Source organism: Fusarium fujikuroi, chromosome FFUJ_chr12 (genome assembly GCF_900079805.1).
Source record: "Fusarium fujikuroi IMI 58289 draft genome, chromosome FFUJ_chr12".
NCBI classification, from domain to species: domain Eukaryota; kingdom Fungi; phylum Ascomycota; class Sordariomycetes; order Hypocreales; family Nectriaceae; genus Fusarium; species Fusarium fujikuroi.
The window spans coordinates 563,495-586,731 of NC_036633.1; the positions used below are offsets into that span (position 1 = coordinate 563,495).

The 23,237-nt window shown below is 45.2% G+C and overlaps 9 protein-coding genes; 7 read left to right on the forward strand and 2 right to left on the reverse strand.

Moving 5' to 3' along the window:
- Positions 1-361: 361 nt before the first annotated feature.
- Positions 362-1,777, reverse strand: FFUJ_14132 (uncharacterized protein; the record flags this gene model as incomplete). XM_023571232.1 has 2 exons in its annotated part: positions 362-1,125; positions 1,168-1,777. The coding sequence occupies 2 exons, from the start codon at positions 1,775-1,777 to the stop codon at positions 362-364; spliced, it is 1,374 nt and encodes a 457-aa protein (XP_023438280.1).
- A 2,470-nt stretch (positions 1,778-4,247) lies between these two features.
- FFUJ_14131 (uncharacterized protein) lies at positions 4,248-4,819 on the forward strand (the record flags this gene model as incomplete). XM_023571233.1 has 2 exons in its annotated part: positions 4,248-4,270; positions 4,321-4,819. The coding sequence occupies 2 exons, from the start codon at positions 4,248-4,250 to the stop codon at positions 4,817-4,819; spliced, it is 522 nt and encodes a 173-aa protein (XP_023438281.1).
- A 3,837-nt stretch (positions 4,820-8,656) lies between these two features.
- FFUJ_14130 (related to monocarboxylate transporter 4) lies at positions 8,657-9,979 on the forward strand (the record flags this gene model as incomplete). The annotated part of the gene is made up of 1 exon (XM_023571234.1): positions 8,657-9,979. One exon carries the CDS (start codon positions 8,657-8,659, stop codon positions 9,977-9,979), a length of 1,323 nt encoding a protein of 440 aa, XP_023438282.1.
- Positions 9,980-10,823: 844 nt separating this feature from the next.
- On the forward strand, positions 10,824-11,567 carry FFUJ_14129 (uncharacterized protein; the record flags this gene model as incomplete). The annotated part of the gene is made up of 1 exon (XM_023571235.1): positions 10,824-11,567. The coding sequence occupies one exon, from the start codon at positions 10,824-10,826 to the stop codon at positions 11,565-11,567; it is 744 nt and encodes a 247-aa protein (XP_023438283.1).
- A 1,067-nt stretch (positions 11,568-12,634) lies between these two features.
- FFUJ_14128 (uncharacterized protein) lies at positions 12,635-13,223 on the forward strand (the record flags this gene model as incomplete). XM_023571236.1 has 2 exons in its annotated part: positions 12,635-12,976; positions 13,035-13,223. 2 exons carry the CDS (start codon positions 12,635-12,637, stop codon positions 13,221-13,223), a joined length of 531 nt encoding a protein of 176 aa, XP_023438284.1.
- Positions 13,224-13,782: 559 nt separating this feature from the next.
- On the forward strand, positions 13,783-15,283 carry FFUJ_14127 (uncharacterized protein; the record flags this gene model as incomplete). XM_023571237.1 has 2 exons in its annotated part: positions 13,783-15,003; positions 15,086-15,283. The coding sequence occupies 2 exons, from the start codon at positions 13,783-13,785 to the stop codon at positions 15,281-15,283; spliced, it is 1,419 nt and encodes a 472-aa protein (XP_023438285.1).
- Positions 15,284-18,495: 3,212 nt separating this feature from the next.
- Positions 18,496-20,090, reverse strand: FFUJ_14928 (uncharacterized protein; the record flags this gene model as incomplete). XM_023571238.1 is given in 5 exon segments in its annotated part: positions 18,496-18,529; positions 18,774-18,861; positions 18,874-19,401; positions 19,456-19,551; positions 19,580-20,090. 5 exon segments carry the CDS (start codon positions 20,088-20,090, stop codon positions 18,496-18,498), a joined length of 1,257 nt encoding a protein of 418 aa, XP_023438326.1.
- A 1,322-nt stretch (positions 20,091-21,412) lies between these two features.
- Positions 21,413-21,745, forward strand: FFUJ_14126 (uncharacterized protein; the record flags this gene model as incomplete). Its single annotated transcript, XM_023571239.1, has 1 exon — positions 21,413-21,745. The coding sequence occupies one exon, from the start codon at positions 21,413-21,415 to the stop codon at positions 21,743-21,745; it is 333 nt and encodes a 110-aa protein (XP_023438286.1).
- A 235-nt stretch (positions 21,746-21,980) lies between these two features.
- On the forward strand, positions 21,981-22,604 carry FFUJ_14125 (uncharacterized protein; the record flags this gene model as incomplete). Its single annotated transcript, XM_023571240.1, has 1 exon — positions 21,981-22,604. One exon carries the CDS (start codon positions 21,981-21,983, stop codon positions 22,602-22,604), a length of 624 nt encoding a protein of 207 aa, XP_023438287.1.
- Between the last annotated feature and the right edge of the window lie 633 nt (positions 22,605-23,237).

The following is a 23,237-nucleotide window of genomic DNA, read 5'->3' on the forward strand; positions in this document are numbered from 1 at the left end:
AGAAGGCCTTTATGCATGAGTATGGATATGCCTCGGTCGCCATTAAGAGTTTGCTCTTAAGGAGGATAATAATCTACTAGAAGGATAGAAAGTAAGACCTATGAGTAAACTAAGCCAGAATTCTATTATGAATTACGAATGTACTGCCCCTGAGGTTCAGAAGTTAGATATTATCTTGAGCAGATCTTTCTATAATTCTTATAAAAGTAGCAATTTTAACCCTCATAATATCAATAAAGTTATATTAATTTGAAAGTTCCTTCTTTTCTACAATCTTATCATCAAGAAGTAACTTGCTTGAATATTCAATTTCTTCTCATAATAACTAGTCATCGCAAGACAACATTTAGACGTCTATCAACTATGGTTGAGGAAAGTCATCTAATTCTAACCCTTGGATCTTAGTCTCTGCATCAAGCAATAGAGGGTCGATAAAACTCTTCAGAGAACAGCTATGTTGAACAAGCTTCTTGGGCGCGTCTTCGTTCTTAGTATGGTTTGAACCACACGGAGCGCTTACTTGAGACACGTTTCTTGCCCCAAAAAGTCCTCCGGAAGGAGCTACCGGGGTAAGCCTAGGCCGAAGTATTGTGCCTGTACCAAAAGTTCCACCGGTTGTCCGGGAGGTATTTGAATTGCCGAACCCCGTAGGCACGGGGTCAACTCTAGCAGCACCAAAGAGTCCACCAGGAGCTGGACGTGGATCGGAGGTATTTTGAGCCGTAGTGGAGGTAGTGAAACCTGATAAACTCGACCCAAAAGGTATTGAAGTTGATTGAGTAGTAGCAGTATTCGACTGGGAAGCAGGTGGAGATGTTGGATGCTCATGCAGTAGCCATGTACCCGAATGTTTTCCTGCGAGCCCCCCTGTTACCGAACTGTCATAAATCGATGGCTGCATGTCGCGCAGAGAACTGATAATCGAGTCGAGTCTAAGCGAGTAAAAGGGAGATTCGGGTCGTGGGTACAGGCCGGCTGCTGTCATGACTTGAAGCAAAGATCCTAGGAGCAAAGCTCTACAACCTTCACTACATCCCAGCTTCCGCTGAAGAAGGTCATCGTGAACCTTATATAATCCATCAACTAGGTACTGCAGGACCTCTGTCCTGCTTTCTTCAATGCGTCCTATCTTTGTAAGCATAAGCTATCACGCACAAGGCGACATACTTGGAATATCTGCGCGGATTGGCAGATCAAATGTAGGCATGCCCTCGCAGGTATACCGAGCAGCTCTTTGTGTACAATTTCGAAAGATAGATTTATTCGCAAACACAAAAGAAACAAGAATAAGTTGTGCCAGTGACTTATCCATTTTTTCTGGCAAGGGATAAAACGGCGAAATGTATGGCCGAAGCCAACTTTCAGTACAGAACGAAAGTGCATCATAGCACTCCAGATCATCAACAATAGAAGCGATTTCTGATAGAAGATCTAACTCAGCAGTTTGAGGAACTCCGCGGGTTTTTCCATGTATGATTTTTAAGACCACCGCAAAGGCTTGCACATCGAAAACATCTCCAAAGTTCCAATGATAAAGACCATCGTCATGCTTTGAAGCTTCTTTGAAGCCGCTTGAAAACAACTTAGAAGCACGACGCGATGCAAGTGTCAGGTGCTTCTGAGAACAGAGAAAATGTTTCTCGATGAATGTCGGTGATTCTGATTCAGTGGTGCCAGCAGGTTCGGTGGGTTCTTTGGTGGGAGGAGGGTCCTGCTTGGTTGCAAGGATGACTAGAGTGTCACCATTGGGGTCGATTGTAACGCGAGTATTTGACATGTTTGCTAGGTTGAAGTAGTGGCAGGTAAGAATGGTAATAATGGCAGGAAGCAAAGAATAAAGTTGAGCTTCGTCCTGGGAAAAAGTCCTCCCCCTTTAAGTGTAGCTAACCTGTCATATATCAGAATCTATATTTATCCGCCAATCATGCCGAGCCCTGAGACAATGATGGCGTGAGCCAATAAAAACCTCAAATCACAGTCCACACAGCGGCTATAGAGATGACTACCGCTTTTAGCGGGAATGCATAACTAGATGGTATATAACAATGTATAAGAAGACTGGCAGATAACAGATGGTGGAGAAAAGTAATTAAATGTTTAGGCAAGTAAATTTATAAAAGTAAAGGTATATCTGTAGTTTGAATCTCATAATTCACCTCATTAATACACAGCCACATACAAGTCAGCCTCTGACTTGGGCGCTAAATAACTCTAGACAATTGGTTGCAGCTGAGTATGCCAGGAACAGTTCCCCACTAATAACTTTATGTCTTTCTAAACCCAACCCTATACCCTCGTAATCCCATTTAATTTAAAATGCCTATCACAAGTAGCAATAGTGCCATATATCTCACTCTGTAAAAGCAGTCCAGATAAAATGTTCTTAGAGCAGAGAAGTTGACATCAGAATTCAGTTTATCGGCGCATTTCTATTCGCCAAGCTTCTTATCTGTAGCCTACCACGGCATTTACATTTGAGTGGCTCTCCTCAGCTGAAGTCCGCTGTAACACGAGCACCCAGATTTTGTCGTTTGAAGGGTTAGAGGATGTTGTGTGCTCTCCAATGGAAATTGCCGTGGCGCCACAAAGAGCAATTACGGCTTCGACGGTACGGCTTAGGAGACGACTCAGCGATCGAATAATAGATGATCTGGAGACCGCTCTTGATGCAGTAAATGAACCAGATGTCTGTTCTGTCCATATTTGACATAAACCAACTGTGATATGCTTCAGAGATTTTAACTCTACCCGTCCAATACCGAGGCAGTGAGGACTGATTGCAGCTGATGACATGGCGTTACTGACGATTACTTGCGCGCTCACGGGCTTATCAGGGATAGAAATGCGAAATATAATGAAGATAGCATACTAATAACGGTTTTCTCCGTAGACTAGACGAAGGGCCAGTCCTGCGGTTGCCCAGGTGGAATCTGGAAGCCAAGGTGCTCGCGGCCGCCCAAGGTCATGGGCCAAAAGGAGAAAGGTCAAAAGATTTGCACCTCAGATCACTCTGACTAAGCTTATCTTGGCGCGATTTCAGCATCTTAAGATACTCACGCTCAACCATTCTATTGTTAACATATTATAAAATCCCCTCTTATCCTCGCCTCAACCCAATCAGCTACTCAGCACAGAAATCACAGCCTTCATCTTTATGGCGATAAAGCCGCGATCGCGCTTCGATCTCACAGACCACCAGGTATACTCGCCGGTACCTATTAGGATCTCATATAAAGGCTTCTCGAAGGAGATGGGGCCGGATTGGTTATAGAACGGCCTCGGCTTGATGAAGTCCGATGGCGGATTTCAAGGCCCTAATGGGTTCAGCATCTTGCTTCAACATTTTTCCGTTACAGAAACGTCATGCAAGGCCAATCACCTTGTATCAGTCGATCCTCCGGGGACTTGTGATTTCTACAAGCTCTTATAATACCAGAGTCAAGCTGGATCATTATCACATATTGAATCTACACTGGCGGGCTTCTGGATGATGGGTTGATCGAACTACATCGAAACCATCATTCACACTAGACAGCAATAGAAACAACCAACAGCAGAGAGGCATGGCGGCTACATCCACCTCAGCATCAAGCTTTTAATGTATGAGCATCTTCTTCTCGTTTGAGTCGGATCATGCCCTGCCCCTTGGTTAAAAGAATCTCATCTTGTTCTGCCCAGTCACAAGCTAGTAGCGGTAAATGTGTCGGTTGATATTTGTTCGGAGCTTGCCCCGATTGTCTCGATTTCCGACTCCCCATAGTGACATCGGGCTGGCCGTCACATTGCTTGCGATAGAAACTGACAGGCCAGAATCGGAACGTTCAGAGCTTGATGCACTGCTGCCGGGTGTTTTCCTGCGTAACCAAATACTAGTCCGAAATCGAAGTCAACCTTTGTAGAATTCAAGTCTACCCCAATCTGGGTCTGTTTCTCAAATTTTGATTCTCCCACTTATGTAAAGGAGATACTAGAGACATGGTGATTCTCAGGGCTCAGTTGTGATCAAGGTACAACATCTGAAGGTCTTCTTATCACCGCTGCATGCAGGATGATGACTACTTAGATACACAGTGTGGGTGGACCAATGAACAGCTGACAAGTGTTTGAGCATAACTGAGGGGAACTTGCACTGAGTGAATGACTCCGAACTGAGAAGTTTCCCAATTTTCCTCGAAAACAATACAATCAGTCTGTAAATTGCGCAATTTCTTTGGCTATAGATCCATGGTATAACTGTCATTCCAAGAATGGAGCGCATAGCAAAGAAGGCGTAAGTATCCTGCCTACAAATAGCACAATAACCACCTTGATGCTGATCAGCATCAATAAGGTCGCGACGTCAAAACCGTTCAGACTTCTGGTCGGCCCTCTCCAAACAGAATACACTATTCATTCAGCTCTTGTCGCACATCAGTCACCAGCTCTCGCTGCCATGGTGAATGGCAAATTCCAAGAATCGCAAGAACGTTGTGTCAAATGGGACGATGTAGACGAGATAGTCTTCAACAGTTTCTGGCAGTTTGTCTATACAGGAGACTACGACACTCCAGAACCACTTCCACCCGCTCAAAGGACTTCCGGCATGGAAGACCATAAATCAGATACTTCAGATAAACCTGCTGAAGCAGAAGCAGTAACAGATCCAGAAGAACCGGAACCAGAAGAGCAAGAACCACAAGATCCAGAAGTAGAGTTCGGTTCAGGGTCAGAGTATACTGAAATATCCTGGCCTTATATATCCTGGGTGCCTAGAGCTTTAAGTCCTATATCAGCAATACGGCAGGAGAAGAAGACAAGTGTTAGAAAGTCGTTAATATGATGTAAATTTCTCCATTCTTAGGAAATCCAACCTCAGACTATTAATGCCAATATTTCACTTAAAGACCAGGCAAACACCTTAGTGCACTATACTAAAGTCTTTATACTGGCCGACCGCTATAGAATTGAAAGACTTTCAGAAGTATCTCAGAGAAAACTTTATGATAAGTTAACAGATTTATGCATAGAGGGTGTGGACTATAGAAATATAGTAGATCTAGTGCAATATACTTTCGAAGACCTAGTGCCGGACCAGTTAAGGGATATAGTCGTGAAATTTAGTGCTTATGTAGTTAAGAAACTTTAGGGGTATAAGGAATTCGATCAGCTTCTAGAAAAACATGGCATCTTGTCGAAAGCGCTTATAGGGAGGTTACTGTACAGACTTGCAGAGCCTCCTTCACGGCTTTACGATCATTAAAGCTCAGAGAAAGAGATAGACCACTTAGTTCAACATGGAAAAAAAAGCCCCGGTCAACTTGATCCGAGTATTGGCTGAGGCACGGGGCCATAACATCTCCTCACATCACTTGGCCTGATTCGGCAGAACGGGCATCCAGCATGTCGATACCATAAATGCTTTATTGTCCATTAGTAAACTTAATATGTATCGAACCGTCTTTTCAAGGATAGTTTCCAATTATAAACCGAACCATGGTGACACTTATAATACTAGTGGTTTGCGTGATGCCTGAACCGGGGAGGATGAGATGCTGATTTCTCTACAGATGGAGCGACATAGCCGGTAGTATGAAAGGCCACGGTGACAGTATGTGAAGCAAAAATGACATATGAATATTCCACACTGTATCATGGATGGCGGGAAGTAGGGCGACCTTGAAACCAGCGATCGTAAATGGGTGAAACATGCCTGCGCCCAACGTCCCCAAATTCGGTGAGCGCCATGACACTTGCCCGTGCCCTGATAAGCTTCAGCTCACTACATATGACGTCTTATACGTTATACCGAGCCTTATCTCTTCTCAATGCAGCCGGAACTGCTATACCATGTCTATCTTTGATCATACGGAGTACTGCCCGGTCCGTTATCGTACAGGAAGCTCTATGTTGGTTTACACCACGGCTGATTCATGTGGCTATAGGCGGAATCGCATGGTTTCTTCTATGACTCATGCGAATGAGGCCAGAGGTCTTTCCAAATGTCAACACCGGAAGGCATGTGTCTATTGCTGCGATGGTGATCATCCAGAGTCTCAGGGACTTCGATCCTGGGCAATTTTATAAACGTCATTACATTATGGTGATGCTTTTCGTGGAAGCGGGATCACCTTTTGTCTCAAATTCCAAGTTTCAACCACCGAAAGATGCATCGGAGATGTAGTATGGCATCATACGACCATTACGTATGTACCACTCTCCATTGACTTCACTCCATACACAAGTTTAGTCTCGCTTTTCAAGCCACCGTAAATTGACGGAAATCTCCTGCTTAAGAATGGGTGAATCACGAGAAACTATAAATGATATAAAATGGCTCCGAATGGCTATCCCTCTGATTTCAATATCATTTTCTTTATTCTAAAGTAACCTTAATAATACCTTTTAAGGACCCATAAATACTTTAACTTAAATTACTGTATTATTCTGCTTAAAATGTCTCAGATAACTTCATTACCAACCTTTACTGCAGGCGCTCAGCGCCATACGCACATTATATCGAAAGATATTTGTAAGCGTATGCTAAAGTCGGTTCAGTATAACATCTTTTCTTTTCCTGCTATACTGGTTATTATAGACTTTCTATCGCATTGAGGCACTTCTCCTATAACTAATAGTCAGTAATCTGCTATTATATAAGGCAATTAGAGCTATAGTTATAATAATAGTTATTACTACTTCCTAGAAGCCTTGTATGATATATTTAAGTAAGGAGATAATAGGCTAATTACTTATTATAAAGCTTTTCTAGATTTTACTATTAATACTTATTTAAAGCAATTTCTGCAATTACAGAGAGGCTTTATTAACGGCAATAGCTATAATTAACCAGACTTAATACTTTTATTATATCTTAAGGTTAATATCCAGAAAGTCTGTTATGAAAACATGCCCAAACCTTGAACTTGAATCTTGCTCTAGACCCTGATTAGTGATCCTGCTATAGATTGGGCGCAAACCACTCATTAAAAGCCGGCAGGTATACGTTTCCGTATATCGGTCAGTGTGATATTGAGGCCTCCGACCATCTCGCCATTGGTAAAAGGGCGTAATGAGCGATATAAGCATCGTAGCGAGACAATGTATGTGATTCAACATTTTATGCGAGTGAATCTCGCTAATCAGTGGAAAAGTGTGCCAAGATGGGTCAAGATGTCTATAACATAAGTTGCCAGATTGTTGGCTTCTAAATCCAGCAGCCCGCTCCGCCGTAGATTGATCTATTTCTTGAAAACAAAGCCCAGATTGACTGCAGGGTTTACCACAAGTGATTTTCCATTGGGTCATGCTGGAGTGCCTATATGTGCTTATGTCTAGCAGTCCTGTTTGGCATTCCATCGCAAGCTAGCGGAGTAAACGTTATTCTTCCTAATTAAAACAAACTTTTGCGAGCTTAACATGTGCAATGGAGGCTCCCGCCAAAGGACCACTGATAACGCTGCATTTGGTAGAAATGTAGTAACGCATGGTGGCGCTCTCTGTGCCGTCCATGCAGCTCCGAGCCGTCTGTGCAGCTGGAACACATTGTGTAATGCATGCAGCGAAATGACCTGGTGCCAAGGACCCAACCAGTAAAAATTTAGCTTCTACAGGTCATCTGCTTATACGCCAGTACATACAGGACTTATCTACCAGTGTTTCATGCATTATTCCATTTTAAGAATTATTTTAAAGGACTATGCTTACGAATTATTAGATATAGTTAACAGGATTCTTTCTTGGTACACGACCATCGGGTTCTAGCAGATTGCTTTCCTATCTTTCTAAGCCCGAATATATAGACTGATAAGGATTACACCAGGATGAAGCCGCGTTGCGGAATCTATCCAATCCGGTTGTGGAATGCGATTCTGCCGCAAATGGGATGTCATAGGGGGCCTCAAAACAAGACAAATGTGACACGTAGTTCGTCGGCTCTAGGGTCCTGATTCGCCATCACTTTCGACCGACAGAAGGATGCATCACTAACAATTGTTTGCATTTAAAACCTGAGTTACGAATCGCACGATTATCCTGGGCGTGGGATAACTGAAAATAACAAAAGAATTCTATGGCAGTATATGGCCCAAATAAGAGACGGCTCATCCGAAACACGGCACATTTGAGACACCTGCAGTATATGGAAGAGTTTAGAGTCGACACGTATCGCTATATCTTCTACTCAATGATGACAGCCCACAAAGAGGCACTGTTCGCCGGAGTTCACAGGAGATTTGCCTGTTATCTTCGCAAAGGGGAAAGATGTCAGAAGCTATTGTGTGATTAGTTATAAAAATTCAAGATGAATGAGACAACCCTGTCGGAGATGGTGTGATGAAAGATATTTTATACATTTACGCCTCATGGACGCCCTGCTACACTTATGTGAGACCCAAGTCTCTTTTCTACACGTATAGCACCTTTGTATTCATCCACTTTCTTATCAGTGACGTTTGACAGAATATCGAAGACTGGATAACAGGAAAAGGTCGCTGAACTATTTTCTCGATGATGCTTACACTTGAAGCAGGTATTGTATCAGTATGCCTGAGTATCGGCGTATATGTTAACTTCAAAGCTGGCTTGATTCGGGCAGTGGACAAGCTGCATTACAGCCGTCTAGGTCTTCCGAGCATATACAACATCAAACTTGGGTTGTTTGACCAAGCAATATATCACAATGATCTTTCATCACAGCCACTCACAATCATCTGTTACTGATGACCACATACCGCCCCGGGTATCGCTACACGAGAAACAAGCCGAGGGTCATGCCGCTGGTTCCACTGCGATATCTTCACCACCCGACGGCGGATCAAAAGCTTGGATGCATGCAGTCTTCTTGCACATCGTTTGCTTCAATACCTGGGGTGTAAATAATAGCTTTGGAGTATTCCAGCAATACTATGCAGCTGAACTTCTCTCAAGCCAGTCACAGTCAACAATTTCTTGGATTGGAAGCGTCCAAGTCTTCTGCCTCTTTGTTATTGGCACGTTTTCCGGTCGGGCCACTGACATGGGCTATTTCAGAATCACCTTCATCATAGGCGTCTTTTTTCAGCTTCTTGGAATTCTCATGGCATCTCTGGGTTCCTCATACTACCAGATATTTCTCTCGCAGGGTGTCTGTGTTGGTATCGGCAATGGTCTCGTGCTAGTCCCTTCTATGGCTGTCACGTCGACTTACTTCAGCACAAAGCGTGCTATAGCTATCAGTATTGGGTCTTCTGGTGCAGCAACCGGCGGTCTAGTGTTTCCAGTTCTGACAGAACGTCTTATTGCTGCTCAAGGTGCCGGATACGGTTGGGCAATGCGATGCATTGGTTTCGTAATGCTTCTGACCTACATTCCGTGTCTGATCTGGTATTCACCGCGACTAGCTCCCCGCAAGTCTGGACCTTTGATCGACCCTTCAGCACTGAGAGAAATTCAGTTCTGGTTTTTTACGGTCGCTATGTACTTTACGTTTTGGGGTCTTTACACTGTTTTCTTCTATATCGGCACTTTTGCCGGGGATTCCATCGGTATGACAGGCACAGTCAATTTGATTCTTGTACTAAATGGTGCGGGTCTTATCGGTCGCCTGGCGCCTGGCATAGTCGCCGCAAAATGTACCGGCGTCCTGAACCTGCTCATACCCTTAACAGCACTGGCTAGCTTGCTCGCATTTCTTTGGAGCCAAGTCCAGAGCCAGATCGGCCTCTACATCTTCGCCGTGTTTTATGGATTTGTTGCACATTCCGTGCAAGCTCTCTCATTCGCATTCCTCGGCTCCCTGACGACTGACCCTCAGAAATTGGCGACACGCGCAGGCATGGTGACAAGTCTCACCAGCGTGGCCCTCCTGACCGGCCCTTCGATTAGTGGCACCCTTATTCAGCACACAAATGGGAGTTATTTCCCCGCACAGGTCTTCACCGGTATCTCAATGTTACTCAGCGCATTATTCTTTACAGCTCTAAGAGTGGCCAGAGTGGGCACTAATGTTAGGATTAAGGTCTAAGGACACAGCTCAACGAGTGTCTGATTAGCTATGACAAAGGAAGACAGCGCTAAGGTGTATAGAAATAGAGCATGATAGTTCGTGATCGCGTAAAAACCAAATAGTAAAGTTTTGTACGAGATAATGTCATTTGGTAGTGAACTAAATAGATTGAGAGGATCGCTACACAAATTTAAAATTGTCTCTGTTTCACTGGAACAACGTAACAGGTTACTCGAACCTCCTGCCAACCCTTCAATTCGTATGTGGATCAATGCCGATTATAGCAGTCTATCCGATGACGATGGCCTCGGACGTAGCTGTCAGTCGACGCATATGGTTCATCAAGATCTAATCGTCACTAAATAACGATGAAACAATACCGGCTGCTTTATCAATGACGTGCTCTTAGCTCAGATACGGAACTATACACAACCTGGCTATTTGTTGCGATCACCTCGTGCATATGATCAAATCGAAAAATAGTCTGAGGCCTTGTGAATGACTGGCCCTAGATCCGTGCGCCGAAAGCCGATTTCGATGCGTGACGGTATTGATGTGGGATGTTGTCATCACTTTACAATCGTATCGGCTGTCGTCGCAACGGATCTGATCATACTATGTTGTTGAATCGTCAGAGGCGAGAATAAAGACATTCTGAATCGGTATGATGACGTCTAATGTTTGGCCATGACGTCTATTTACATCATTCTTCAACTCGTCAGGAAAGCGCGTTCGAAAATGCTGCTATGGGCTACTTATATAAACCCTCTCTCCAGCCGCGAAGAAAGACAATTTGAGAGCCATCAACAACAATCACCAAGCTATTTTCTACCGTCTTTCTCAAAACGCAACGCGAAAAATCATGTATCCTCTTGAAATTGAAACGTCTGCTGCTAATAGCCGCTGCGCTGTGGCCATCAGTCTTGGAGAGACTCCCTTGCGGGTTTCCGATAACATCCGTGATCTCGTCAATTCTCTTCAGGAAAGGTTCAACGATATCGTCTTTCTTATTTGTGATGACATTCATAAATATGAAATGATGATTCCAAAGAAAATGACTATTGGCAAAGCCCAGCGCGCAGCGACCATAAAAGGCGATGAATTAGAGGCAATCCTTCACGATACGATTAATCAGCTTGGTGACGACAAGCAGCTTTCGGCCACTATAGCCATTTTACGCTGGTCAGATATCGAAGATGAAGACTACCATAAGCTGCTGGATATTATGTATAAGTACCGAGGGTCATTTGAGAAAGATCTACGATCAAGCTCTGAGTTCTATATCAAGCGCCGGTTAGCTGTTGCCACTCTAACTGAGAAAAGAATTGAGAGCTTTATGCGATATACGCTGGCCGAGCTCCCTATACAAATCATGGGGCTAAATTACAACAACTGCCAGTACACCACTATCCTCCATCCTGTATACCCTCGGAAAAATGCTGATGGGTCAACGGGCACTGTTATCAACTCGGAGTATGTCTCACCGATCGAGAATGTGGTGCAGGCCTATCGCAACAACTCCGATGTCGTAGGGGACATCTGTTGTGCCGTTCCGCACATGAACTACGGCACTGTGACTCGGGTTTTCTTTGAACGAGCGTTGTGATGTTGTTTCAAGGGAGATTTCAGCGGGAGCGAGGCCTAATTTGGGCCAAGGATGAAACTTGAGGAGCTTGCCACAGGGGTCAGTCAATTTGTTTATTCCATTTAGATGCACATGTATGGATGACGATTGGTCATGAAGTCCATCTCTTCCTGCTTTATAGCCTTGCATCTACATTCTTCCTGTAGTAAATCTGAATGCGAAAACAAAATCGGCTAGACGTATGGTGCGTTTCTATCAAGCCTTGGCAGGTCAGCTCAGCCGAAACAATGTACGATGATGCGCCTATTTTATGCTCCTAATTCCAGCATAAAAGAAGGCTATTCGAGCATATAGAGTCAAGTTCCCTTCACAAAATGAGTCCGAGAGCTAAAAGGTTGGGTTTTCACTCTCGAACACCGATCTCAAATGAAAATCGACGGTATGATACATAGAACAAGAGAAACACTTCAGGTTCATGTGACAGGTCAAATCCGGAACAATTCGGACTACAGTAATGGCGATCTATGGATCCAAGAACGGCACGGCACGGCACGGCTCTACACGGCACGGCTCTCCACGACTGATTCTGAGACAAAGCAAATCATTTGAAGACGGGACGGTTAAGCCTGTGAGGAAAAGCCATGGCGCTCACCAATAGTTCTCCCTCCAATCCCAAAGAAGTACGAAGCTCCTTATGTCTCACAGGCACAACTCCAGTGATTCATTGCTCGTCTATTGTCGACAGAGATTGGTGGGAAGTTAATCCGCATAATGTATGATGCTCCAGACTCGCGTTTTTCATCGAAGAAGCTTGGAACTGAGACAGCATGACCCGTTCATGTATGGCACTGACCAGAACCATTTCTTGCGATACTAGGGGTATTTACTTGCATTGGTGTGGTACTGGCATGACTCCAAGGAGTTATCAAGAATGATGGCGTCAACACGATTCGGTCGTCGCCCTAAAAAGAGAAACATATAAGTACCTGGCAATGATTGTTCCAACAATTATTATGACAAGTATTCTACTTTTTCATTCGCGAGCATTTACATATATCTTTGCAGAATTTCCAGGTCTGTCGTCGATTATGAAGCTTTTCAAGACAGCACTCCTTCTTGCATCAGGCACCCTGGTCACAGCCTGTGAGCTCAAGACTGGTAGTACTGGACCTGAGATCCTACAGGACCTCATTCGCTATGATGAGCGCGCAACCGATTTAGGAAAAGCTCTGGATGCTTTTGATGGCAGTCCAGAGACTTTTGATGTCGTCTATGGTGCTTCAGGTGAACAGTCCCAGGCCGCGAAGCGTCTGATTGCAGACTGTAGCACCGTCGGCCAGCTCTGCCGCTCTGACAGCAAAGCTATCGCTGATGAGCTTATCTCACACTTCGATATTGATAAAAGCTTCTTGGGCACATTTGCTTCCAAGGTACGTTCTCGCCTGATGGTCACGATTGTTATGGGTGCCAGCTGACTCCTGCTTCTAGAAAATTATGTTTAAGAAAATTGGGAAGCAAGACTGGGTGGCTTCTTTCCTCATAGCCACAAAGAATAACGTTGATACACTTCTGCCTATTATGAGGAGTAAGGTTGACATTGATGACTGCTGTAGGGTAGCGAGGTTTCAGGCGAATCTGACAGCGATCATCGTTGATGCAATCGATGCTTATGTCTAAGGGAAACTATGTTGATGCAAGATTAATGTTTTTCCTTATTTTACTTTTCAGGTATCGCAGACAATAAATAAACATAAATTAGCTATGTAAGGCACGAATTTTCACCAAGTTGGTGATGGTTGGGATTCCAAACAGGGGAGCTAGTCCGTATTAGGTTATGTTGACAGGATACGCAGGGGGTTGTACTGAGCAGGTTGGGTTGCCACGTCTCTTAATGGTCAGTAGCGCTTGTAATGTTACAATTTGTGCCCGTAACAACGCTCTAAGGCGTTGGGTTCAAAAGATGCGCGTCCAAAAGTTCACAGTTCGTGGATTAATTGGTCATCATCAGTGGTCACAACAATCATCGCTATATTATGATTCTCTTCTCTAGGGGATTCATATTCGAATACAGGTTAACCTCAAACTCTAGCAGCGGACCGAGCCGCTGACTCGTGACGTTGAATGCGGGGGCTTTCGTAGCGCGAAGGGAAGAACCCCAAGAATCTTTATGTCTCAACTTCCAATTAATGAAACTTTCATATCTACTGCTACCACTGTCCAATATCTTAGCCTCGCTATGGATTTACCTCGTCGCTCAAAGCGCCTCGCTAGGAAAGATCCTGTCATTGAGACCGCATCGTCTTGGGACACACCCGTTCCAGCCCCGCGCCTCCAGCAAATACCGCACCAACTATCCGGCCCATCCTCAGCACCGGGCAAGCATGCGCAGCAGTTAGTGGAGCAGAGGTATCAAGAAAAGGATGAACTGGCCACTTGTCCCTCAATCACCCAGACCACTCAAAACATAGAGTGGAGCTTATTGCAGCGCGTCGCTGGCTTCCAGCACGCTGATCAAGTCGAGGCATCGGTTCTATCGCCAATTTCAGTCCTCATAGCCGTCGCTATGCTAGCTGGGGCAGCAGATTCCCACCGCCGATCACAATTACAGCAGAAGCTCGGCGTAGCTGAAGGTTTGGAGGCACATGTCTCACTTTTACACGCAGACCTAGCACCTCTAGCTAAACAGGATATTATATCACTGGCCAACGCGGTCTTTGTCGACCAATCAGTCGAAATTGCGACTAAATACAAGAAGTATCTAGAGGCATTCCAAGCTCAGTCGTGGCAATTCCCATCCCTTGCCGATTCGGTAAAGGATATTAATTCCTGGATATCCCAAAACACGCTAGGCCGAATCACGGATTTGCTTAGCTCGCGCGCCTTGCGCAAATGCCATGTCGTTCTTGCAAACGCTACAGCTTTCAGAGGTACATGGAAGACCAAGTTCAATCGGGACAACACAGTTTTAGAGCATCCCTTCCACCTGGAGAATGGGAGCATCCGAGCAGCAGAGATGATGTTTCTTTATAAGGAGTATGTTGAAACAGCGTCCAGCAGCAATTATACCGCTGTCCGAGTTCCGTATGCCACGGAATCAGACTCTTCACCGGCGGCCTTGGTCGCATGGCTTCCCAATCCTGGAATTACAATAAGGTCACTCGTCGAGCAGTTATCCACGACCAAGTCAGATGGTCCTTCATTCCGGAGGAGGAAATTGAGTAAATTTGGATTTCCCAAGTTCGAAACCAGAAGCAAGGTCTCGCTGATGGATGAGCTGGCAGGTCTTGGGTTCCCGATCAAAGGCAACTATCCTGAAATGGGGTCGGGACCCACGGAGGTCACGGCCATCAGCCATGAGGCCTCCATCAAGGTTGACGAGGAAGGGGCTGAAGCCACAGCGGCGACTGTCGTCATGGTGGCGCGGAAACGCTCTACGGTGGTCAGCGAGGAGGTCCTGGTATTCGACAGACCGTTCCTGTACATAATAGAAGCTGGAGAAAACCGGCATGTAATTATGTGCGGTGTGTTCTCTTTTCCAGGATGAGAAGAGGTCGGTTCCCACTGCCCAGAACAACACCGAGCCGACACCCCCTACTTACAACTTGGACCTCACGAATTCCAGTACGTTTCTATATGGCTTTCCAAGCCGTGCAGTAAACACGACAACAGGCATGAGTCCGGATCTTATCAATCTACAGGCTGAGCAACCGAGCGAGGACGACGACGCTGTCACATGAACCTACGAAGGCAAGGCCTCTATGTTTAAATAACTTGGATTAAAGTAATGGGAGCTGGGACTCAGCCGCATTGTGAAAAGTCGGAACGGATCGGCCCTTTGATGTGGTTTATTTTGATTCATGAATGCATTGCTTGGATTTGATCTTCTATGCGTTTCGAGATAACGGGTTGGATGAGCCAATCAGATGCAAGTTGATGCTCTTGGCAGCGTGTGCTTGAGATCAAGTGCATGCCAGAAGGAAAGTAGAGTATTTGAGTAAATATTAGTATAACCAAAAGCGTCAACTAAGCATTTGCTTGTGTATTCAGAGACACGTCAGGCCACTCATGCTCCTGAGAAAAATGGGAACTCTGCGCTTCGGTATCGATGTATATCGACAACTACCACTGGACCATTGCCATGAACCTTGAGATGAAGATATTGGCATATAAATTGCGAGATTATATTGTCCGTTCGAAGGGTTCGGAGGGCGGTGCAATAAATTTGCTCAAACTTGCGATTTATCTTAACGTGCTGTATAGAAATGTTGCTATGGATCTGAATTAGACTCGAAATCAAGGAATCATTACTATAACTGAAATTCAAAGAAGCCGGCAGTATGACTTGGCTCTTTGCACTTGGTGGGTGGTGGCACTTTTCCTTACCTATCATCAAGAGGTTACCCTAGAGGACTCTCTCATGTCTCTTTGATGATTAAACTCTTCCCTTCCCTAAATTCTATACATCCCGCGTAAGATATGCTTAGAAATAGCAACCAGCATAAATCAATTTGTGTTCATAAATTTACCGTCACAAAAGACAATACCAGCCCTCGTCAGCCTTTGATTGAAGGCGTCTCAAAAGGACATTGGTTGTTAAATGGACACAGCGAATTACGCATTGGATTTAATCCCACCAATCAGAGAGGATCGCGAATCTTAAGATGGTACAAGCGTGAGACTAAGATAAACTTTATCTGGATCATGCACGTGCGATAAGATATAGAGACATCTTAAGATTGCAGATGAGATCTAAGCCCGGGCCACAACGAGAGTCAATTGGGCTTCTGGCCCGTGCTTAAGTCAGAGTCAGCCAGATCTTCTCAGCAGTATTATCAAGAGGATAGCCATGCAATCGAGACTTTGTATATAGCCAAGAGAAATTGGCAACGGTCGTGTTTTGAGGCGCACTTGATTGCATGATTACTGTTGCTGATGTGCCAGGTAGCCAGATTTAAAAGACCTTATTCATAACTTATCCTCAACGAAAGTTGTTGCGGATATCACGATGCGCCTGCCCCATTGCTTGGTGTGCAGCATGACATTGACATGTAAGACGCATTGAAAAGATCCTGCCGAGATGGTTTTGGATATCCTCTGTAAGGTTCAACATGGCCTTATTCCTCAGACAAAGCACTCACCCGAGTTACATCTCGGCCAGGCGATTCTTATCTTTACATCAACCTCAACAACTACGACATACCTGCTTCGATCCGGGATCAGTGCATAGGTATTTATGGCTTCTAAATGGGCTATCAGGCCAATGAATCAGTGCAATAGCCAAGCATCGACATATTTACTGGCTCAACTTTTGCAATAGTCACTGCTCCGGGTATCGATTATGCCTGTTGAAGAGATGGTTGAATGCTAGATGGGTTCGGATGAGAACTCCCCGTCGGCCCCTGCATTAGCTTAATTTAAGAACTTACCGTGTATAACGCCAAAGATCACTGTAGCAAACCAGCTAGAACTGAATCGATTTCTTTCAGACGAACTCGAAGCCATGGAACCGGGCTTCCAAGACACGGACTCGAGGAACTCGGATTTTGGTGGCAAGGACACTAGGTTCACGAATTTCTCAGACATGGACTTCAAAGACCAGACCATGGTTATCGGGTACATCATTCTAACTTGAGAGGATGGGATAGCCTGCGCCACATCATTGGCGGGCTATAATGTCGGGTGCAATCCGTTGTGCTATCTTAAACTGCGTTTCCGGGGCTCACGAAGAGATTCATGCAAGAATAGACCATGATCGTGGTAGTATTACCAAATTTCATATGTGGCTGCAATGGAAATTTGAGCTCAGCAAAAACGTATTGCGCATCTGGAATAGAGAGAAGCGGCATCGGGGGCATCATCGAATCATTAGAGATTACAATAGAAAAGTCCTGAATGGCCACTCTGGAGGTGAACATGCGAAGGATACATATATTCGATGACCGTGTTACTGGTGCCCAGTGTGATCAAGCCGTTATCTAGACTGCAGTAGGCCTTTTTACCGTTGAGAAAGTGACCTACAGCTGTAGCTCAGCGTAGCTCATAGGCTCGGAGTTCCGAGCTTCGTATTCCGGATAATGCAGCAGATGAACAAGAGGAGGCATAAAGAGCTGGATTTTTTATGTTATATGACAATAGAAATTGCAGGAGAACCACTGAAGATTACCCCCGAAGGAAGCGTTCGGTCTTAGCAACTTTTTTGACCCTGGCGAGTCAGAAGCCTATCTTTGACGTGATGTTTCAGTCGGCAATGTTGCAATTCAAATCTGCCCATTGAATTCCGTGATTCTGATCTCATGACAGATGGCTCTCGATCTGGATCTCCTGTCATTCTTTGTGTCGCCTCAATGAGTCAGTATCGACATCCCGCCGTCGCCTAGGAAGAACTTCAAAAGGGACACTAAACAATTTCGCCACGGTTCAGCATTGGTACGATGGACAAATTGACATAATCATTCGTATCGCGCTGCTTCAAGACTAGCTATATATAGTGCGGCAGATGCAAGGTGAGCTTGAGGGTCTAGATTGTGTTCAAGGATATCTTTACACCCCTGCGGGAGAAGATCTAGAGTCGCTGCTGTTCAAAATTCCTTTATGCAAATGTGGCTCTGCTTATCTGGATTCAGTCCCCTGGTGACTCAAAGCATGACACTCTGATAACTCGCTCGAAGGTTCGAGACTAGATGGAACTTAGATATATAAGTTTCGGTACGTGGATCTCAAGTCTCGGAGGTCCGGAGAGGTTGTATAGATTCCCGAAAAGCATAAGTCTACAATACAGATCTGTAGATTCTAAGTCTTTCGGAGGTTCATTAACCTCATGAACTTACTTAAGAAGGCCATCTAGCACAGTAACCTGCGAATTCGTCGACAACTATAAAGAAATAGTTTAGTGGATTACACAAGACCTAGAGCACCATCTCAAGAAGATCACATCAAAGCCACAAGCCATTTACTCTTCCAGTCTCAGCTCTACGTAGCAAAAACTAATAATTTTAATATTAAATATATATTTAAGATAAAAATATTCCTTCTGTAGATTGTTATTTCCTTTTACATAAATTGCTGAGCTTATGATATGGAGCGGCAGATAGTAACAAGACAAAAACAACTAAGGGAAGACTTATACAAAAATATATCCAAAAGAATTCCTGCCCCGGTAAGAATCCTTCGCCCATACTAAAGAGGCTTGCGACCCATGAAAGCGGTATAAAAACCAAGGCGACATACGTTAGACGTTTGATGTGAAGAGCCTCTACAATCGATCTCCTTGAATCGAGAATTTGAACCATTGAAGTTGCTACTGCAAGCATCTGTTCTAGAGACATACTGTAGATCTCAATTTGTCGCTGTAAATAGCGGATATCTTGGAGAACCAGAGTCCAACGCTTCTGCTTGGGTTCTTCCTCAAGATGGAAGTTGATAAAGTCTACAAGTGCTGTTAACTTGTGTTGACTTTGCTGGCTTCGTCGACGCCACCGCTGGAGGTCAATGATATCATCATTATGAAGTCTATAAGTAATATCACTTATAGAATATTCATAATACTTAGAGTACCGGCTGACTAAACTGGTATATACATTCCATTCATTAAGAATGATGCGCACGGGGTAGTATGCTAGGCCCAAGATAGTTACAGGGACATCCTGAAACATTGAATGGTTACTTCCAAAATAATAGAGTAAACAACTAAGTATGGAATAGTTATTCCAATATTTGTCAGCTGATTGATAGGAGAGAGCGCTGGAGGAGGCCGACTGTTCGAAGTCCTCGATTCCCCCATGAAGGCGCGTGGCTGGAAAGGTTTTCTGAAATTCAGCTTGGACACGAGTGATCGGGAGGTCAACTAAGAGCAGGCCTTCAGAAGTGTCAGATCATAAAATTGAAAAAAAGGATCTCGGAATTAACTTACAAATCGACGTCGACGTATTCTTTAACCGCTTAACAAGCATGGAGCAACAGCCTCTACCCAGGCCAAGCTGTCTCCCAATAAGGTGAAGGTAGACGCCTGACATTTCGAGGAGTATTAGAATCACTTTTTAAAGAATAAGCCACGTTTCCGAAGGTAGCTGAGCTTCCCAGATCTAGCACCTGTTGGAAGTGGATGTTTAAATATCCTTTTTCAGCAGCGATGGATGGCAGAGTTGCTAGAGATGGGGGCAGGGGTGCTTTCTCGATGTCTTTAAAATCAGTAATGACATGACCAGCAAAAAAAAACGGGTCAATATCAAGTGCCTCTCCGATTCGACTCATGAGACGAGAGTTGATATTTTCGACCAAGACTATTCGAGTGCAGACGAGGGGGCTATGCTGATAGATACGAGAGATCTCTTCCTCTGGGATTTCAACTGCTTGGAACACAGAGGAAGGGGAGGTGTGGATGTCGAGTATGTGCACCCTACTCCTAAAGCGAGGCTCTTTGACAAGGTAGTCGACAAAAGGCTTCAGGCAAGGGTTCGTTTGTGTTCGTTTACGAACATGATCTATATAAGAGAGTTTCGTCGTCATCGGGATGGCATTTGTCGACGAAGGTGAGATCAAGTGCATTGTTACTTCCGAAGACCATGCCAAGGACATTAGTGTAATTTAAGCGCCGACTCTGTTTTATGGCTTGCATTTCTGCCTGGAATATGCACGAGTTGTGGGGTAAGCTTGCAGCAGACCAGGCTGTGAGCCAACAAAGCTGACTGGCAACTGCATGCCAATACCAATGAAGACCTCTGCATGTGCGGTCTATGCTTGAAACCCAACGGTAAGCGGACAAGTGTAAAAATGAATGCAGGCCAAGTTCATACAGTGCACGTATGCATTAATTGCACCCCCGCCAATTAAGTAATTAAGGATTTCGATTAGCTGCTGCCGCGCCTGCAGGACCTGCGCCACTACCATACCTAACCGGGGCCAAGTGGTTCTTACTTGTGGATCTCAGCAACATTTTTTCCGCATCAGCGTGCCTAAGGAAATGCAGTACCTCACTACTTACATATACGACGACGTTGACTATTGGTTCACATGCAGGCCGTTCGGGCTTAAGACGGCGCCAGCGGTGTTCCAGCGCTTTATGGACCACGCCCTTGCGCGTTGCAAGGGCCTGGTATCCTGGTACATGGATGATGTACTTGTGGATGCTGACAGTCGGGAGGAGCTTATCCGCCGGACCGCAGGCCCTGCTGCGAGCAGGCTCCTTATGCACGCTTACCACCTTATATACCTCTAAGGCAGCAACTGATTTACAGTACCACTCTTGACATAGGAAGTCTGCAGCATGGTTTCACGGCGTTGTGCTCCAGGTGTACCCCCGCTGGAGACACAAAGTGTGTAAATCATTTAACCGTAACCCCCTGAGAGGGAGTATCCCCTTACCTTAGCGATTGATAACCTCTCGTTGTGATTAACTGCCACAGTTGGACTTTATAGTACGTGTTCCGCCGCACCCTACAACCTCTTTAACTATCCTTGCCTTTATATCGCTTATCGAGCGACTTGCAGATAATTTCCTTAGCAATAAAGGCTGGCGGATACTACGTGGGAAAAGATATGTTGCTGCGTATCTAGTCGCCTGAGCCTAAATAGGCAGGTAGTATAGATGCGCCAAGCTCTAATGTGTGAAGTGGCTGGACGACATGCCTGTTTGCAAGACTCATCTCTCGGTGGTGCGATGCACTTGGCCTTAATTTGTGTCTATAAGAAGGCCCCCATCTCATTATCTACCTCGAGTATTGTTTTGTCACTCATCGCCATAACACCTTCTATTACTCCCACTCTCAATCCCACCGCTGCCCTCGTGCCAATCGTGTAAGTTCACCCGGCAACGAACGTCGATAGGTCGGTCCGCTAATATCCCTTGGTTTCTTGGGCGGATAGATAAAATGCAGCTCTCGTATCCCATTCTCTTAGTCGCCGCTGCTAGCTCTGTCCTGGCTAGACGTCTTGTGATCACGCCCGCCAAGTTGTTCTCTGGCAACGACGTGTATATCTACTCCAATGATGGAACCGAGCATGCAATTAAGGACTTTGTGCCCATTGATGGCTGCAAGTATAACCGGGGGTCGATCAGGGAGTGCTGTGTAGATATACCTAGGAAAAGGGCACACTTCAAGTACAAGGGACAGTCGACGAAGTACTGCTTTAAGTACCATAGCAAGACTGGAACTGGAAAGGACACGAGGTTTATTTATGGCGAGGCTGGGTGCTCCTGGTAGATAGTATCTGGTAACCCACATGTAACATATCATAAATCCACCCAACTCTCAACTTCACCGCCCCGGTCAGTTGGGTTACAGACAAAGAGCTGTTTAGTCACGATATTCTTGAGCTTCGGAATAAGATGGACTTACCTCCCACCGGACTTAGTTCTGTCATACGTCTGTCTTTCACCGCAACTCACCTCACCACACGTCACAGTCAGGTCAGGGTCTTCACAGACAGACTCAACAAATGAGTAACCTCGGAAGAACGCCCGAAGGTCGCCTTTTAGCATCCTTCACACCCTTCTCCGCCATGGGCAAGAAGGATCGGGTCCGCTACCAGCTCCGGTTGTGCGCCAACCAAATGCAACAGCTTCTTGATCAACTAAATCCCGCCCACAATATCTCCCAATCCCTCAAGAATAGCATCGCTCAAATCCAGCACTTCAACAATTTCGACCAGCCTAACGTGATCTCACTATGGAAAGATCTTCTCCACGAGCCTCGCGCCTTTCCTTTCCGCTCTGAGGAATTCTGCTCCCGAGGAGAGTCGCAAAGTCTTCTTGACAGACGGGCTGAGCGCAACCTGAATATTCCGACACTTGTCGTCGATACTAATAATAACCGTGAAGGAGGTCTGCACTCCAGAAAGCGCAGGAATGACGACGAGGACGAGCTGATTCGACCTGACCACGGACATGAAGAAGGTTCAATTGGGGTAGAGAAGGAGTTTGAATCTCACGGCATCATCGACAAAATGAATGATCCAGCGACCAAGTGGAAGGTCTTACGAAAGCGAAGGAATGGCGACTATGACGGCGATGATGAGCTGAATCAACCTCAACCAAAGCGCACTAAGCTCTCTAAGAAGTAGAGGTGTATCCATGTTGAGCGGAACCTAGAAATCCGACATAACTAATGATTAAACAAGCAAGGACGGTAGGATCTAAATGGCAGGAGGCTTTGGATTGCATCAACATAAGAGAGAGAGAGGAAGGGTCAGGGGAAGCATATCATCAGCGAAGCGTTTTTAAGGTTTCGGAGTTTGGAAAACAGGAAATAGAGGGTCTCTTTTCTGGTCAATAAATTTCTTTACTCGACTTCCGGTCCAGGGCCTTAGAGTATCGCAGTCAGTCATAGACTGTGAAAAGATTATCGGATCTTAGCGCGGGCGCAGACCCAAGATGGAGGCAGAGAATACAAAATGCAGTCAAAAGTATAGACTACAGTGCCGAGATATTAATTGGAATATAATAAAAGTGTCTCGCGAACTCGTGCGTGATAGTAGTAAACAATAACTCGAAGGGCTGCATGGCGAGGTCACTGTTCTTCCCGCAGATGCTGGAGCCTCTTAGCATTAAGAATGATACTCCCCATCATATCGCTGCTCTTGAACTTGACTCAATCTATCCTTTTTCTTGGAGCTCACCGCCAAGCATCTCACAGTTCGGAATCAAGCGCCAGTGAGATTCGATAACACTCGAGGATGGGGATTCCCGGAGATGGT